This window comes from Pterocles gutturalis, unplaced genomic scaffold, assembly GCF_000699245.1.
Source record: "Pterocles gutturalis isolate BGI_N339 unplaced genomic scaffold, ASM69924v1 scaffold4619, whole genome shotgun sequence".
In the NCBI taxonomy this organism is placed as follows: Eukaryota; Metazoa; Chordata; class Aves; order Pterocliformes; family Pteroclidae; genus Pterocles; species Pterocles gutturalis.
Window position 1 is genome coordinate 6,052 of NW_010133018.1, and position 18,526 is coordinate 24,577.

General features: G+C 36.4%; 1 protein-coding gene across 1 annotated transcript in view; it reads left to right on the top strand.

Annotated features, from left to right (window-relative positions):
- Positions 1–17,440, top strand: part of GABRA6 (gamma-aminobutyric acid (GABA) A receptor, alpha 6) — a 22,186-nt gene extending 4,746 nt beyond the window's left edge. The window contains exons 5-7 of the mRNA XM_010081059.1: positions 1,372–1,631; positions 12,174–12,440; positions 17,326–17,440. Coding sequence (XP_010079361.1) covers positions 1,372–1,631; positions 12,174–12,440; positions 17,326–17,376 — 578 coding nt within the window. The 3' untranslated portion in view covers positions 17,377–17,440. The remainder of the gene's footprint in view (positions 1–1,371; positions 1,632–12,173; positions 12,441–17,325) is intronic.
- Positions 17,441–18,526: the final 1,086 nt, after the last annotated feature.

An 18,526-nucleotide genomic window follows, 5' to 3' on the forward strand; every position in this document is an offset into this window, starting at 1 on the left:
CTAAGTTTTTATTCAGACACAGAATATATCATTTTTATTACTAACTAGCACATGGACAGATTCTAATCTAATCACACATCATATTGAAAGGTTCATTCTGGACCTTTGAAATTGAAATATATCTCAGCATACTTGCATTCATATTGTAAAATGGGTCTGGCAGATCTGGGAGAAGTAGAGATCCTACATATTTTTATACCATCTCCTATTTGCATTTCATTAAAACACATTAAATAATGACATGGGGACATAGTTAACCTCAGACAGCTGGCAAGCTACATCATGTGAAAGAGTTGCAAAAAAACTCTGCAAATAACCAAGTGTTGATGCTGCAGTATGCAATGACACTGCATCCTTTCCACCACCGAGCATCATTCATAGCATATTGATTCATCATCACACCATGACATTATAACATCCTTTACTTTCCCACCTACCCTTTCCCAACTGCAGAAAAGAGCAGAAGAGGGTATTCTCAGCCTTTCTGTCTTTAAATACCTGCAGTTTTCACATTCTAGCAGGCATAGTTACAAGTAAACATGAGTCACAGAGGCTTATATGTTAATGAATGAGTTTGCTCTTGCACTTCTTGCTTGTATCGGGCAGCAGTGGGAAGTATATTTCCTACATTATGAATGCTGTACACTCCAAGACAGAAATAATAAATTCATGAGTTCTCATGAAGAATACGATGGGACCCACGAGCTACATGACCAGATTTGTGGTGTGAAAACAGACAAGCAGCTCTAGAGAAGTAGCTTTTCTATCCTTCCATGTTTGTAACTATGGGCACTTTGGAATCAAGATCCCGTTAGTGAATCTTAAAGAACGTAGCCAGTGATTAAAGACAACTGCACAGAGGACCAAACTCTTATTACTACAATATTTGGATCATAGCCTACCACTGATTTTAGTGCATAATTTGATTGATTCAGTGAGGGTTCTATAAGCCATGATGTGCCTTGTACAACAACAGGAGAAAGAGAGAATCACTTTTGGGAAATTACAGTACGTTGATCGAGATTTCTGCCAAACATTCCACTTACTAACCCCACAAATAAGGTGTCTCATAGTTTGAGCCTGAATTTTGTTATACCCATGTTTATCACAATTCTAAGAAGCTGCACCAAGTAGTACGTAGTTAATCTTAATTTTCAGTCTGCTCAATGTATTAAGGAAGTTTGTTCAGAGCTCTTAGATGCTGAAGCCATGAATTACTTAAGAATACAAAATACTTAGCAGTCTTGTTAGTTAGCTGGCACGTAGGATGACAGCTAAAACCAAAGAGTCAGGTTTTCTTTAATATATATAAATTTAAGAGTAGCAGGGTTGCAGCAAAATTCTAATGCCCCCATTTTCTTTCTCTTCAAGGAATCACTACAGTTCTAACAATGACCACTTTAAGCATCAGCGCACGCCATTCTTTGCCCAAGGTGTCCTACGCTACCGCCATGGATTGGTTCATAGCTGTGTGCTTTGCCTTTGTCTTCTCTGCACTTATTGAGTTTGCAGCTGTCAACTACTTCACCAACCTTCAGACTCAGAGAGCGATGAGGAAGGCAGCCAGGGCAGCAGCACTGGCAGCAGCACTATCAGCAGCAACTGTACCGGCAGAGGACGAGATTGTCTCGGTAATTGCTTGCTTTTCTGATAATAAGCATCATATAGGAAGAGGCAGCTGAAGTAGTGAGTGCAAAACAATATTAAAGTGATCTTAACCTGAAACAGATTATGTAACCCAGTCATGTCTATTTATCGAAGACATTCTTATTTCAGAAAATGAAAATACTTCATTTATTCATTCTGTTTATTTAAATTTGAGATATGATTTGCTAGAGAGATGTTTATTTGGTAAGATATTTAAGGAAAGCTATTATACTGTTACCCATAATACTTCTCTTGAGCAATGCTGTAGGCAGTGTGGTCAGGGAGATGTGTCTCTCTCAGGAAGTCTGCAGAATTTGTAGGACACTGTAGAATGGAATGAGCATGTGCATTGGCCAGATGATCACGGGATCATTGTGGTACACTGGTACATACCATAAGTGGGTCATCTGGAAGAGGAATTAGCCTTTACATAAACTTGGCAGCTGTTACTTTCATAAAAATGTGTTGGTGGAAGCTTGGGGAAAAAATATAAATGTAAAGATTAAGGATAGATTTTACTGTATGCGAAAGACCAGAAGGCTTTCCTGTATCAAAAAAAAATATGTCAGAATTGCTTGTAAATATTATTCCTTATATCTTGGGCTAAGTAATGAAAGCTGCCTCACAACATGTGTTAGTATATTTATCACTATAGTCCTCCTGTTTTCAAAATCAGTTTTACTACCATCACATTTCCCATTTTGAGAGGACTAAACAGAATTTGAATAACCTTTCGAAAAACCTTTGAGTTTGTAGTTGAATAAGGAAGTCAATCTAAGAGCTACTGAATGTCAGGGCAACACCTTACCCACCCTATAGTAATTTTTCCACATTTGCTTATGAACAGCAGTTAAAGTTGCAACATCTTTGGACATTCAAGCCATTAAAATCACAATTGATAAGTTTCATGTAACAGCGAAATATTTCAACCTTACAGAAAACAATGAGAGGAAAAGAGATATATATTTACCAATATTTAGGACATACTTCTTCCTTCCCCAATATCATGACATTTGAATGAGAAGTATTCAGTTCTGAATGAGCAGAACATTCCAGAAGTAAAATAGTGTAAAATAAGAAAAATACTGTTAAGACAGAAGGAACTTTAAAATGAACTAAAGCTTCTTTTTTTTTGTTGACTTTTTTTTTTTTTTTTTTGAGGGCAAGCTATCAGAAAAAAACTTAAAAAGATGACTTGGCTTTATATAGCACAGAAAATATTGATAGCTGCTACATAATGAAAAGGAACAACAGCTCTGATCTTTCCTACAGATCCTCCCCCAATCTCTAGAAGACAACTGTTGCAAAAAAATAACCCTCTGCATATGCCTAGATATAGAGAATATACTCTGGATAATTGTGACTCCTTCAGTACTTGTGGGTGAGATTTACATGGTCTCTGTATTATTGCAGACCAAGCTCAGCACAAACTAAAAAATTGCTGTTGAACAAATTAATAAAAGAAAAAGAAATTAGAAGACCTCAAGTTTCTTTTCAAGGGCTTCAGCCACAAATAAGCACAAAGCCAAAGTGAAGACATACCTTCCTCACTTTGTCAATATTTGTTAGCTTTTCCAAGTAAAAACAAGCACAAAATAAGCATCTAGGAAGCACACTGCAACCACTTCCTGAAAAAAACTATTTACAACTATCTAACAACATACAAATAAAGAGTAGTAAACCCTGTATCATCAAAGTCCCGAGGTAAACTCAGTCTCTAAAACAGCCCGCAGTTTCCACCAAATTCTGTAGTCCTCATCTTTCTCAAAGCTCGTATTATCCAAGACAGGAATTTTCAAGCCCTGTAAATGCACCAATTTTTTTTCCTCACAGAACCAGTTCTCTACGAGAACCCACCTCTACAGTAATAGAAAAAGCAGAATCTATGAGATCATAAAAATGAAGGGTACTTACTCTTGAAGGAAAGACGATGTAGCCAAAATGGCTTGCAGAAGAATTACCCATTGAATTTAAAAGGCCCCATTCCAGAAGGGCATGCTGGGAAAAAGGAGTAATCACAGGATAACAGACTTTAAGAAGCTTTTTTTTTTCTTTTTTTTTTTTTTCTTTTTTTTGTGTGGTGAAGTAAAGAGGGAAAAAAAACTTGCGTACATTTTCACATAGATAGATATACCACAGCCAGTAATATATTTCAGCTGAAACAGACCTGAACTAGCAAATTGGAATGCTAACAGTATAGTTAGCACAGGCTGATTGTATGAGTATGTGGCCATTTCCTCGAGATTATAATCCTCTACTGAGCTTCGTATTTCTATAGTTACATCACTGGTCTTAATGCAGTTGTGGTTGAATCAGGCACACAGCAGAATAGTCTCTTTCTTATTGTAGATTTATGAGCTGTTTCTAAGGTCCTGATTTCCCTTTTCTTGCCCCTTATCCCCCAACTTGTTCAGTTTATTTGCCTCTAAATACTCTCATAACTTTTCCTTCCAGATTCTTCTTTACTTGGTTGCTACAATGCCCAGTTCTTATTCTTTACCCCATGCGTAATTCATCTTACCTCTCCTGCTCTTCTTTTTTTCTAACTCACTTGAAAAAAACCTGTTAGAATCTGTGTCAACATTAAAATGCTTTTTAATTATTTAATTAAAAACAATAATTCAAAATTTTCCCTTCTCTTATAACCTGGGCTTCGGTACCTTGTATTTTCTAATCTGTGATTTTTAAAAATTTCTTTTCACTCCTTTAGAGAGGATAGTAAAGTTTTTCATTCACTTGTAATGTTAGTATTTTTATTAGTGATTTTTAAGTGCATTAAATTTGTCAGAATTTTAGCTATATGAAAGAGCCAGTATAGGATGAAGAGTAGTGACCAGTGTGACAAAAGTGCTTACTGTCTTCTGCATTTACAGAAGTTAGATGGTATTTTTACTTTGAGAAAATTTCTGAAGATTGTAAAGGTTTACTTAGTTCTGGGGAGTCCATTTGTAGAAATAAAAGTAAAAAAGTGAGATGTACTTGAAAATGTTCATGGCTATGCAACTGCAAATAGAAGCAGGCTACCAGTAGCAACATCAAGAATAATGACATAGACTATATGTTTTTAATGATCTATTATCTTAAATTGCCTGAAGAATGGCAAAAGAACATTGTGGTGGGAATAACCTTTGGCTGTCTGAACTAGTACTTTCTGTATGACAGGAGACCCATTCTCCTGCTTTGTGTAAGAAAAGCCCAGGGATACAGTTTTGGTATAAATGAAAATTCAAATGAGTTATAAAACAGCCAGTTAGGAGCTTTTGCTGCTTGAGTGAGGGCCTAAACTCATCAAGATAAACATACTTACAGAATATATTCAGGTTTTTGAAATTCCAAATTAACCGTTTCAAAAAAAACCAAACCAAAAATCTTTTAAAATATTATAAAAAGCCTCCTTCCCCCTTCAGTCTGGTTATTTTTATTTAAAATCTTGCTTTATTCAAATGAACAAAACTTTTTCTCATGGTTTTTTATATTGTAGCCAAAAAAACCTGTACACTCAGAAAAGAAAGAGGGCAGAGGATCAAATTCTGCTCTACTGTACCAGTGAAAGGAGGACAAACTCTGCTCAAGTCATTACACTACGCTAGTTTCTGTAAGAGAGACAATGGTCTGACTATGTACTGGGTTAACTGGTGACAGCCCAGCATGCCTGTTCTGGTTCCAGGAAAGCTGCTCTGTTTGCCTCAGTTAACTGAGAGCAGAATTTGGCTTGCTCTCTTTGTCAGCTGCAGGCAGTCCCTGTATGAAACACAAAACTATGGGTGTTCCACTCCAAAATACGATGGCAACAAGCTGAGTAGTCATCTGGACTCTGACAGAAACCTATTTTTATTCATATGGTGACCAAGCTTGTTCTAGCACGTCAAAACCAAACGTTACATGTATACAAATATTAAAAAAACCCACCTCATTATGACATTTAGCTTTTTAATCTATTTCAAATATGTATTTTCTATATCAATCATATTGTTTCATCATTATGGCTTTCTTTATCCAGGAGTATCGCAATACTGGAAATGGCAGGGGAAGGGGAACTGGGGATCCTATCTGGAGTGTACCACTTGAAGCAATGCTCTGCGAGATGGTCAGGGGGTACACACCGTGAGAGACTACATGTAGAAGACAAAAGATTGTTACAGGGTGGTAGCTTGATTATAGTTATGTTCTAAAAGACCTGTTTTAACAGAAAGCAGCACAGAGCAGTGAAACACTGCTGGGAGATCTTCCTTCTTCCTACAAAGAGCCTTGTCCCTGTGTTTCAAAATAACATGGCTTGGGCAGAAGAGGGTTCTCATTCTCTGTAACAACTGTGCCCAACTGCAGAGCAGCCGTATGTGACTTTGGTATAGAGGATGTAGTTTTCTATAATTACGTCAGAATATATTGAGTATGTTTAATGAGTATCCTAGTGTAACTGAAAGGAGAGCACTTCTATTTGGATTATCAACAGCCCTTTATGAAACCATCCTAGAAACAGCGATATGCATATGTGTCTTGACTGAGAACATGCCACTTTCAATCGAATTAGGGAGACCTTCCTGCTCCTCCACAATTGCAGGTTATCAAGTAGACTATGAAAAACAAATAACTTTCAATTCTATTGACTTTCTGTCATCCCAACAAGGGAAGTAGCTGCTGATTATTTGGTTCTGTCTGCGTTAAATATTTGTCTCATTGGCAAAGCTAATGCAGGGCAGTCAGGAATGTTTGGAAGGAGCTGATAACATACACCAAAATGGAAAAAATTCAAGATGCATTGGATTTAGACATTTTTTTGTTCAACATTGAAGCCTAATCCCTGTAACTTTTTTGCAGGGGGTGCAGTGAGAACAAAATCAAATGAGTTAAATTATAGAAAAACACCCAAACAAATCCCTCTAGTGCTGTAATTCTATATCATTTAGACACTCAAAGAAGTAGTTTCTATATGCTGCAGAAATTTAGCAAAGTAAATGTAGAGACAGGGATTGTTCTGGACTCACACTGATAAGTTTAAGAGCCGAATGTGACTTTGAAGATTTAAATCTGTTTAACATAAACACATCTTTTGACAGAAGCTCTGTGCTATTTATATGATTTTTCTGATATGCTACATATAAATGGTAGGAAGAGACTCTACCACAGTACATTCACATTGTAAAGAGAATGACTAGGGTTCCAGCCTCTGCTCTCCTTAGTGCCGACCTGGTTTGTATGACAAAAATTTTAATACAATGAGCATGGTATATTTTTCAAAGTTATGCTTTCTGCCTCTAATGGCTCTGTAGTTTTTCCATGTAAAGTAAAACAGCTTTGAAGTAACAAGGTAACAGCCTACCCACCTAACCACCTTCCCTGATGGTTAGCCTGTATTTTGAGAGGTGAATTTCAACCCGTGAAGGCTAAGAAAGGGACTAATTTAACCTAAGTGATTTAAACACTTTTACTAGGGTAAAGCATGAAGAAAACAAATTAGCATGTTTTTCCTCATAATAAGAGATGCTTAAAGCTGGGACTATTAATGACTTCTAAACTATATTCAGCTTTTAATTATGGAGAATACTGTTTGCAAATGTTTGCAATACACATTTTTTGACTCAGAACCCACAAATGAGAAATGTAAAGAAATGTCTAAATTATAGGTCATAATGAATCTCTGGTATGAGATGGATACTTAAACTGCAGAGAACTGTAAAGATTGAGGTACCTCAGCGTGTGCCCAAAAGGAGATCTTGCATAATGTGGAGAACTTTCCAAAAAGGTGCTGCATACACATTGTTCCATAGCTAAGCAGAGTTTTTACAGATCACACTGTTTAATGAAGGGGCTAAACTATGCTTAACTCCCTCTTTGGGAGCTAAGTCACTAGCATGTTCCTGCTCCGGCAGGGGGATTGGACTAGATGATCTTTCAAGGTCCCTTCCAATCTCTAACATTCTGTGATTCTGTGATATGTTTTTATGTGTATAATATGAATGGTTGAAATTACTCAAACTGTATCTACTAATGAGATGGGGAGGGAAAAAGAAATTTATATATTTAATTTAGTATCCTGCCTTGTACAGACATCATATTTGGTCCTAGCTTTTTTTTATTTCTTGGCCTTTTTTGTGTTTTACGGTGTCAGCAAAGTTAAATATCCTTAATCCAATATATTGTAAAAAAAAGGATGAATAATACATTTTTGTCTAAACTTTCAGAGTTTATTCTCACAAACTTCTTTTTACTGCATTGCCCACAGGAAAAAGAGACATGCGTGAGTAAACCAGAGATAAGTTAAGACATCCAGATATTCGTTTGTTTAAAGTTAGCCAGTATCTGAGTGCATACGTAAGATACTCATGTTACTGCTAGGTCAAACTAAACTGATAGTGAGAATATGTATTTGCAGTACAAAAAGAAGAGAGAACAGTAGGGAATTCTTCAAACATGAATTACAGAAATCTCAAGGAAAAGAAGCGTAAGAACAAAACGCATTCATAAATCACAGTTAGCATCCATATAAAAATCAGAAAAAAAACCAAAGAATTCTGTTTACTCAAAGGTTACGTATGCTGTATGTTTTTTAAATCTGGAAGCCAAACAACCTGGAGAGAGCAGTAACACTGACTGCTAGAAGGATATTCTGATCTTATACAAATTCTAATGATGTTGGTGAGAGTTGTGAGAGAGCAGCACCTTTATAGACAAGATGAGACTGCTTTGTGAGCCTTTTAGGGGATCAGATAGCTGAGCTGCAAAAGCTTAACAGAAGCCAAACTATACCTTACTAGCCCATATACATACCAGTCTTTGTCTAGTCCAGTTTATGGTATCTCACATTAAACAGTGATCTTGCAATCTGTTCTGTGTCACTAGATAGTCATACATAGTGACAAGTTTAATTGCCTGATGGAACTAATATTCCACATGAGCGCAAGAGTACTGCTCAGAATCAGGATTCAGTAACTTAACAAAATTCATTATTTCATTATGACAGTGTGCCATGCCTCAGGCTTCCTCTTGCTGCTCTTGCTTGTTGTAAAACAGTCCTTACTATCTGGGTGATTGCCTATGTGAACTATGCAATACATGCTATTCAGTCCTGTTTTCTCTCTGTGTTTTGCTAAAGTTTCATTACGTCATTGTAGGTAATCTTTGTCAAAAGGAAAAGTTAGACCATATTTGTCTAAATATAGTAGACAAATTTCTGTAGCTGCTGTTCAGAATCAAGTATAATAAGAAACAATATCGTTTCCTCTTGCTGCTTCCTCCTCTTGATTTAGCAGTGAATTCCAATGAAAAATATGAGTTGTGCTTCTAGGGCAGCAAGTCTGGTCTACAGTCAGCTACCACCCGAAGAAACATCTTCATTACACATCTGAGATAAATTCAGACTTAGAATTCCATATCCTGTGCAGCGATATACAAGAAAATAGTCTTAACCCTGACTTGCTGGATAGGCACACAAGGGTGTCAAAGACAGTGTAAAGAACTACCCAGGAACTTTCTTAATGGTTTGTATAAGCTCTAACCCATCTCCTCTGCAGGGGAAGAGCACGATAAAAATCTGTACCTTTACTGAGACTGTAAAATGCACTGGTCCTTCCTGAAAATTGGAATAGGCTATTTTAGGTAACAAGTTATTAATATCATTCCACTGATAGAAGTGGACCTAAACTGGCTGCAACGTGGGAGCATAATCAAGTTAGTTAGTGTGCTCCCCCAGTTCTGAGGATCCATGCTGACTCCAGATCTTCCTGTCTCCAACTTGAGATGAAATCACATTGAGATGATCCTCCTCCTTCTATAGCAGTCCTCCTTCTACAGGAATGTGATTTAATAAATACTATACATAAAATATTGACCAGGATTATACTTTTCCAAGTGCCTATTCACAATGATTTTACTACCTCTACGTTCTAAATGTGTTCAATACTGAACATCATCCACAGACCATATGCGACATCTGTTCTGCCTACTGTCAGTACAACTCCTGATTCATGCTTGAATTATCCACAACAGAATTTGACCCACCTTGCACCAGAATACTGCAGATAAAAAGGGTACCTTAGCGCTTACATTTTTAGGAACCACTCATTCTCCACAAAAGGTCAAGCTATCTTGCAGGAAAGCAAAAAACAAGCTACCTTATGACTTGCGCAGTTCAATTCAAAGCAGGGCGTAGAAGCAAAACAGAATAGCAACTTGAATGAAAGCAGTAGCCTAGGCTCTCTAAGTCAGTCTGTTTATAGAGTGGGATTATTATTATGATTAGCGCAACTGGACGTGGATAACCCTCTTTCTGTTTGAGACACATCTGTAGATCATCCTCCATTTAAATCTGTCTGTTGCTTGCTGTATTACTGGAAAATGCAAAAACAAACATCTGCGTTCCAGATAGGGACAGCCCCAGAATATGAGTCCTTTTAATATCAATTCAAAACATGATACTAATAATTTAATGTGTAGATGTCAAAATTGATGAAAAAGGAATATGGCAAGCGTTGATGGGTTTTGGGGAAAGAAAACGTTAATAGGCAAAAGAGATATATACAGAAAAAGCACTTTTTGTCTTCTTCATATTTTTGGAAATAAGATATTGTTGTCTCCACCTTTTACTTAGGCTAAAATCAGCTGTGAGGAATCCATCTCTCCCTAATTTCATTTGGATACCAGTCCATTCATCCACAAGCAGAACTTGGCATCATGCTGTAGTAAAGTCACTTGCTCTGATAATCTGGCAGTAACACTGACCGCTAGAAGGGTAATTCCTGTTATAACTCTGTTTTAAGTCATACATGAGATACCAGGTTTGTTAGGCTAGTCTTCTATCTAGAAATCGTGGCCTGAGTACAAGTATAAGCAATGTATTTCAGAAAATGCTGCTTTTCCTGTTGATGACCCCATTGACTAAAATCTCTTTCCATGCATAGAAATCCTGCAAGATAAATCCCCAAAATGCTGACAGTGGGCTACATCTGAGTGAATGATTGTCACTAAATAACTTCCAAGAAATCACTCTGGAAATTGCTCATCTAACTGAATTTTGCTACTGTAAACCCATTCAAATGTAACTATTCCGTTTTACAACAGATATATAAACTGTTGTATTGCAAGTTATTCCCATTGCCTAAGACTTCCCTCATCAGCTGCAGTCATTCAGTCATCTAGTTCTGCTGACCACAAAAGCTGCTTATTCCAACCCAAGAATAGCTGTGTATGTTGTGCAATTTTGCTGCACAATATTTTTCATCAACAATCTGGAATTGAGTTTTGCAGTCCTTTACTGATGAAATCTTAGACTCAAGCTCAACTAAAACACTGTATGTTAGACTCTAAGGTACTTCTGCTGCTCCCTATTAACAGAAAACTCAAGTATTTCATATCAAAACAATAAAAACTAACTTGACACTCTAGGCAGTCTTCTGTATTTTCTCAGCCAACAGGTGAATCTTATGGCTGTGCCATGCACCCACATTACTAACGGTAGTCCTGGGTAGTGGCAGTAGCAGCAAGGTTCTGAAAATTTCCTTCTGTTTGATACTAATGTGGAAGTGTGTAACTGGTATCTGTTAGAGCTGGCTTAGAGCCTGTGGTAGATCCTATTGCTAAGCCATTTCTGCAAGGAAGAAATCTATTACTTCTACTCTTATGAAAGTAAAAAAATGGCAACTTGGCCACAAATCAAACATAAGGAAGATATATATATATATGTCAGCCTAGCAACTAAGAGGTAAACTCTGAATATTCCTGAGGTCTGGCTAACTTTTTAAAGAGCTTTCATACAGCTTTCTGAAGAGTAATTTGACCTGGCTATGAATATTGCACAAAGTATAGGTTTCATTTCACCATAAATTAAAACAAAAATAGTCTCATTACAGTTAGGATGAGGATTTGTCTTCAGTTGTATGCATGAAACTGCTGTGGGAATCATGAGATATTTCAAAATGAAATTTCATCCTAGAAAAAACTACAGGACCATTTAGCATTAATCTCTACAGCACCTGTAAAGACAGTCCATTTCCTTTTGCGCAGCAGTTTTCTAGTTCATAAACAGCTAGTTTGGGGATGAATAACAGTGTGACAGTTTGACTCCATTCAGTGAGTGTTTACCAGGACTCATCAATGGGATCACACAATGAAGACTGCACTTAAGCCAGCCCATATGTGCTATTTTGTTTAAACTTGATTCATATCTACATAAACTTCAGTCATACCAATATATTGCAATTTAGATACACCATTACCTTATTTTCTTCTCCTTTTAGCTCCATCTTTTCTTTTTCTTTCTCTCTGGTAGCTTCCATCTATTACCATAATAAAAATATGGAAAGCACATATTCTTTTATGTTTTTTACAGCAAAGCTTTAGGCCACAAATATACCTCTGTGTATTTGCATTATTTTTGTGATTTCCTTAAGTTGCTCTATAGCAGAGAAGCAGCAATAAAATCAGTAAGTTGAGTAGAAAGGTGGAGAGAAACCTAATGATCACAAAACCTAAGACTCTGTATCCAAAACTCACTCTTTTTTTCCTCTCCTTTTTCTTTTTTTCTTCCACAGCATTCTGACTCCAACTGTAACCTGAAGAAGCGAGTAAACTCTGTAACGTCTCAGGCAGATCAGTCTCCTGAAGCCAGCATAATATCAAACAGTGCATCCCAGTGTCCACCGGTGTCTGCTCCTCCCCCAGTCCCGCCACCACCACCACCACCTCCTATTGGAGGCACAAGTAAAATAGATCAGTATTCCAGGATCCTCTTTCCAGTGGCATTTGCAGGATTCAACCTGGTATACTGGGTTGTTTATCTTTCAAAAGATACTATGGAAGTGAGTAGTAGAATTTCTGATTACTTGCTTATGATATGTGGTATGTTTACTTGACCAATACTATTTTAATTGTTCATTTACTCTTGCAGCTCCAGTTAATCAGTCCTTTCTGAGGAAAGTTACTGATAATAGCTTTCTCTAAAAAAAATCAGTTGTGCCTTCCAGCAATAGTGGCACTCAGTACAGTGCAGAAAGGCTATTTGAAAATGAGAAATGTAAACACTTATCTCTGTGCCACGTTGCTCTGAGCAGAACACATTGTGTAAGACAACACATGACGCCATTCTCAGCAAATAAACTAGTCTTAAATCTGCCATTTCTTAATCTTCCTAACTGCAGTAAGGAATGGTAGAATGATCTGTTGAAGCAACGTAGTGAAAAAGAAAAGAACTTTTAATGTCTCCTAATGTTTGCTCAGTGAGTTAATAAAATAACAGTCTCCGCCCAAAAATTTATCACTAATTTTAAACATTTATCCATAGTGTGCAGAATTGCAGCATACAGTTAATGAATAAAGAGTTCCTGTCTTTATCAATTTTAACATATTTTTCCTGTTTCTGCATATAGCTGAACCGTTCTATGAGATAAACCCGCTAAATCCTTTGCTTAAGTTTATTTGAATCAGGCAGAGAGTGATCATGTCTTTAGATATCCATGAGGTCCAGAAGAGATATGTGCCCTGCAAATTGATCATGTCTAGAATAATCAGTCAGTGATTAGCTTGTAATTTTCAAGAAGTCATTAAACTTTAAGTTTTTAATGCTTTATTCCTCTAATTTTTCCCTTTTGCCTACATGCAAATAATGGTGTCCTGTTTCCTTGGTAAAAAGTATAGTCATTTGCCTTGTTGCCATAGAGTTTTTGAATCTCACTGTACCTTGAAGTCAATATGATTGGTACATTTAGCTTTATTTAGGACAGCTAGAGAGATAATGGTGGTATTTAGATAGTACTGAATGCACAAAGTTCCTACATCAATAAAAACAGAGGCTGGCAATCTGGTATGAGTGTTGAGCAGATTGTACCTTTATTTCCTAGATTAGAGCTAAAGCAGGCCAAGGGAAGTCTCATGGACCACCAAGAGGTGTTGCAGTTCAGAGTAACAAGACAGTGCTGATCAGCTGATTGGTGGCATCTTGACTCTGCTTCAAGCAGAGGCTACTAGTCTCTAATTTTGCTGATTTTTGCTACTAGAATGATCTGAAAAATGCTGTCTCTCAAAGATGGAGCATGCTGCCAAGCAGCTTATATGAAATCAGGAGGGCAGGAAGATAGGAGGCACTATCTCTTACAAATGTTTCTGCAGATGTCTCTCTCAAGAGGTCACAGATGCTAACTCCTGGCCACTCCAAATCTGGCCAATGCTAAATTTAGCATTGTGCCAGAATTACTGATCCAGCTATTAAAATATTGACTATGTGTGCAAATTACTTATCTCAATCAGAGAAGGGAAATATCAAAAAAGCTCATTTATGATCATTAAAGCTTCTGTTTAGAGGCCAGCTCCTCAGCTTGCATAGCTTGCCATAACTCCCGCAATTTCATTCAACCATTCACATTTTGGATCTAGAAATATATGTAGCATGGTTGCCATTTCCCTTGGTAGCGATGAAATATTTACACTGAACTTTGTATATTAATAGTCATATTAGAACTAGGCTTTTAAAATTCTTCTAAAGTCTAGGACATAGTGCCGACCATCTAAATTTTAAAATGCCACTTTTGCAAGCTCACAAAACTGCTCACAATCTCAGAAATAATGGTCTGTAGTAGCCTTATAGAATGACAGAAATCCAGCAGCAAGATTTAGAAAACAGAACAGTATTGACAGCTGAGGTGTTCTGAATGATAAAGAATGTAAACTATTATGTAAACCATTGATCAAGCTCTTCTTCATAAATTACATTTTAGTGTTTGTGTACTCAGTTGTAACTAATAATGATTGTGATACACATTGCTAGGTTTCTAATTCAATATGTTGTATCACTTTATCAGTTGTTACTTTCAAGGAAAACCAGAATTGGTTTTGCTTTAAATATATATTAAAAATATGTAAACCTTTCAACTGAAGCAGAGGAGATAAAAAACAATTAGGTGAGCAAAGCCTGGCATGCTTCAAGGCCAGTTCAACTCACAGGCTCAAAACCAAAAGATTAAATATTGGTACAGTATTATGCAGATAAGCAATTTAATTTAATTTAGAAATTGCATTTTGTGTAGTATTTCAGGTATATTAGCTTTTCTTTTTGGAGTTACCTTCTTTGAGTTCATTTGGCTTTTGTTTAAAAAACAAAATGGAAAAAAAAAATCTAATCGGTTCATTGAAATAACCAAATTTCCTGGGCACAAGTTCTTGTAGAGCACCTTTCTATGCTATTGATTACTGCAGTTTGGAGTGAAGAGCATCATTCACTTAAGTCCATTAATGTGGAGATTCCTAAACCAAACAGCTACCTACTGGCTATGGATGGTGCATACAGAATAAATCAATAAGTATTTAGTGAATCTCTTTGTAAAAGCAGGCTGTTAGCACTGGAATAAAAGGTAATTTTCAACTCATGTCATTGTGTTCCAGCCAGACTCTTCCTTTGATATTAAAGGAAGTGCAAGAATAACTTTTCACTTCATGTTCTGGATTCAGAGCATCAGCTAGAATGAGCAACCTTGTTAATGTAATGACACAGTTGTATGAAGTGAGGAGCTCTCTCCTAAGCTGTTTGTTAGTATTTCTGTGCACTACCAAGCAGTTTTCTTATGGCCTAAGTAATGGCCCATATGTTACAGAAATGAAGAAGTCATTCTTGTGTATTGTATCTGATAATATTTATAAGAAGCTTGGGGCTTGAGTACTTTTCAAATTGCTCCTTGGAGCACCTTTTTCTTCCTCCTCCATTTAATAATTTTCATTTTGGAAGACTTCACATTAATCACCCTTTCTCTTACTGTACATGTAAACTAAGAGTATGTTAGTAACACAGTAATTTCAGGATTTGGAAGTCTGTATAATGAAGAAGGTGTTTCTAATAAAATGTGTGCCTTTAAACATTTGGATATTATTTTTCTGAGCAGCCAGGATTGGGCAGATAGCAAGAGTACCTTAGAACTCTGTATCTGTACTTCCGTGTCTACTGAATCAAGTCCAGCTCAGCAAACCAGGATTTAGTAGCAAACTTTCTTTGTAAAATTAATCTTTTTAATTTTTAAGCAAAAGAGCAGCATTCTCTGAATGAAAAAGTGGAAAAAAGGAAAAAGGAAAAAAATTTCCAAGTGGAAATTAAGTGCTTCAGCTGAATGCTTTTTATATATGGATGGGGATAAAGTTATCTTCTGGCCTTAATATTTGAATAAATGTTTCTATTCTCCATTAGAACAATGCTACTTATTTAGTAGCAGTCATCCACCACACAACTTGACGGACAAGATAGTTCAGTGTAAACTGTTCTGCACTGGGGACTAGCAATAGCATTGCAGGACACTAGTTCTATTGGTAGAAGCATAGCAATAAAGCTAATATAGTTCTCTGCCTGCACTTTGCTAGACAGCATGTTGTTAGAACCTAATATAACCAAAGGACAATATAAAAATAGAAAAAAAGGAGTCAGTTGAAAACATGTTAAAATAACAGATGCCAGTTTTTAGACCACAGAAATTGCTGATATTTGTATGATAAGCCCACCCTTCTCTCAAAAGGTTTTGTAACTAATGCCAACAGACGCTTAACATAGCAATGTCACTGTGCCATTTACAATATGAAAAAAAATAAAGCATTTAAATTACTCTAAGAGGACTTACTCCGTCATTACATCAGGTCAGTTTGTAATTAGTTTAGATGGAAGGTTTGAAGATGTGACATCCCCGTGGTTTATACGTGCGAAATAGAACAGGCATGTTTCTGCAGAGCACGTAATATCTGCCATCTACAAAAAGCTCTATACAGTAACAAACAATACACATTTGTCTAGATTAGCCAGAGAAGTTCTTGAAAGAAGAAAACACCTGACAAATAAAAAAATAGTCACACAGTTTTTTTTTGCTTTTAGTTTTAAATCTTGCTAAGTCCTTGAGCTGAATGCTAATTTATGACAGTGACCTTGGTAGGTGAATTGCGTGCTTAGTTTATTTTAAGATTTTCTTGATTTAGAATGCAAAGAGTGCCCTTCTAATGAGAAGAATACAAGTATTTAGTCTACACTTGCTGTATCATTCACTTTGCATATGCTGTTCTTGCTTCTTTTTACACATATTCTTTCTAAAGTAACCTGTCTTAATTTTTATATATAACATTATATTACAGTTTTTCATGTAACGAAACATGCAATGATGGAGTGACTCAAACTAAAGAAGGATATGATGTTGAAGTTTTGATGATAAACAGCAGAAAAACAAGCAGAGGACAGCCTTTATGTTTGGGAGCAGAGGAAGGCACAAAGTCACTGAATGTGTTAAATGTGCTTGGTCGTGGATATTATTTGGATGCAGAGAACATAGTATGATGGCAGAAAAGGAGCTACATAACAAGTGGAAGAAGATGAGATGCTTATGATGGGTCAAGGGGGAAGAAGCAAGAATAGAGAAAGAAACAACAATTGGAAAAGTATTTAGCTTCAGTACATTACTATTTATAAAGCTTGCAGTGCATACTTTTACGTTGTGTTTCAGTTCAAACACTGGAAAAATAAAGTTCAGAAGAAAGCAGTCATTGCCATACGTACTTATGATTGAGCTTTGATGATCCAGGTAATGAACATCAAATTCTAAGAGGATTCTTCACTGTAATGCAGTTCTGTCTTAAGTCTGCTGAGAGGGTTAGAAATCAGGTGGTTTTGTTGGTTAACATCATTGCTAACAACCCATATCTTAAACTTCTCTCTAAACTTTCTTCTAGTTTTTTGAACCCACCGCAATTCATCTTCGAAATGATCATCAGTCCAACTGAAGAACAGCTCAAGGTTTTGAAAGGATCACTGAAGGCTGTGTAGGGTTGAAGGGACTTCAAAGGATTTGTCTATCCAGAGGTGCTCTCAATTTTAGAACAGGGAATATTTACATTGGACATCACCTGGAAACAAGCTCTGGACAAATCAAAAAAATAGAAACTGCACAGGATTCTAACAATACTTTCTGAATATTTATTACATTGATTCTACTATAAAATTTCTTGTTAAAATATTTTGTTCAATTGTTAAAGAAAATAATGCATATTTGTTCTCATTCTGTTATAAACAATTGAATGTTTACACTGATAAAAAACATAAATAACAGGATTTTTTATTATATATATAAGGATTGTTAAAATAAGCCTGATTCTGAACTGGTGTAACTTGGCAGGGTTTCACTGAAAGGTTAGGAGCTGCACTGATTTACAGCACCTGAAATTGACCCAAAGTAATGTTAAAAAATCCCATGAAAGGGAGCTACATACCCATCATGTTTTCATAACCCTTTCAAACAAAGGATGAGCTCTGATTTTCTTTCATTTCATTTTCATCACCTTTAATTTGAGATAATATTTGTAAAGAACAAGATAAAACAAAAAAAGGAAATAGAAACTATTGTTTATGTACTTTAGCTGGGTAGTTATGACACTGTAACTTTTTTTTTTTTGGTTGAGAGTGACCATGGAAGTGCAACCAGATTAATAACAAGCAATTTCTGGGCAGAGTCTAGAAATGCAGTACTGAGATGTCAGGGAGTTTTCAAGGTCTAAAGCTGAACAGACAGAAAGATGCAGCTACCCATCAAGCTAAATGCAAGCCTCCAGCTCCAGGGAACTTCCTGGAAGCAAGTCTTCATTGCTAGTTAGAGAATAAGCTGCATTTTACCAGCTGATCCTACTGAACTGCCTCTAGGAAACTCCCTAGAACTTTCTTCCAGAGGCAAAGTACTGTCAGCATATTCAGAATTTAAAGGTAATAATATTTCAATTTATTTGTCACTCTCAACATGAACAGTCATAGGATTTCTTTCTCATACTTCATAGTCATCTAGTATTTTATTGTATATTCACCCTTCATCTGCATGATCATTCTTAAGAATGTAATTAGGAAAGATATGCCTCATCAAATCAAACCCCTGCCAACTTTGTT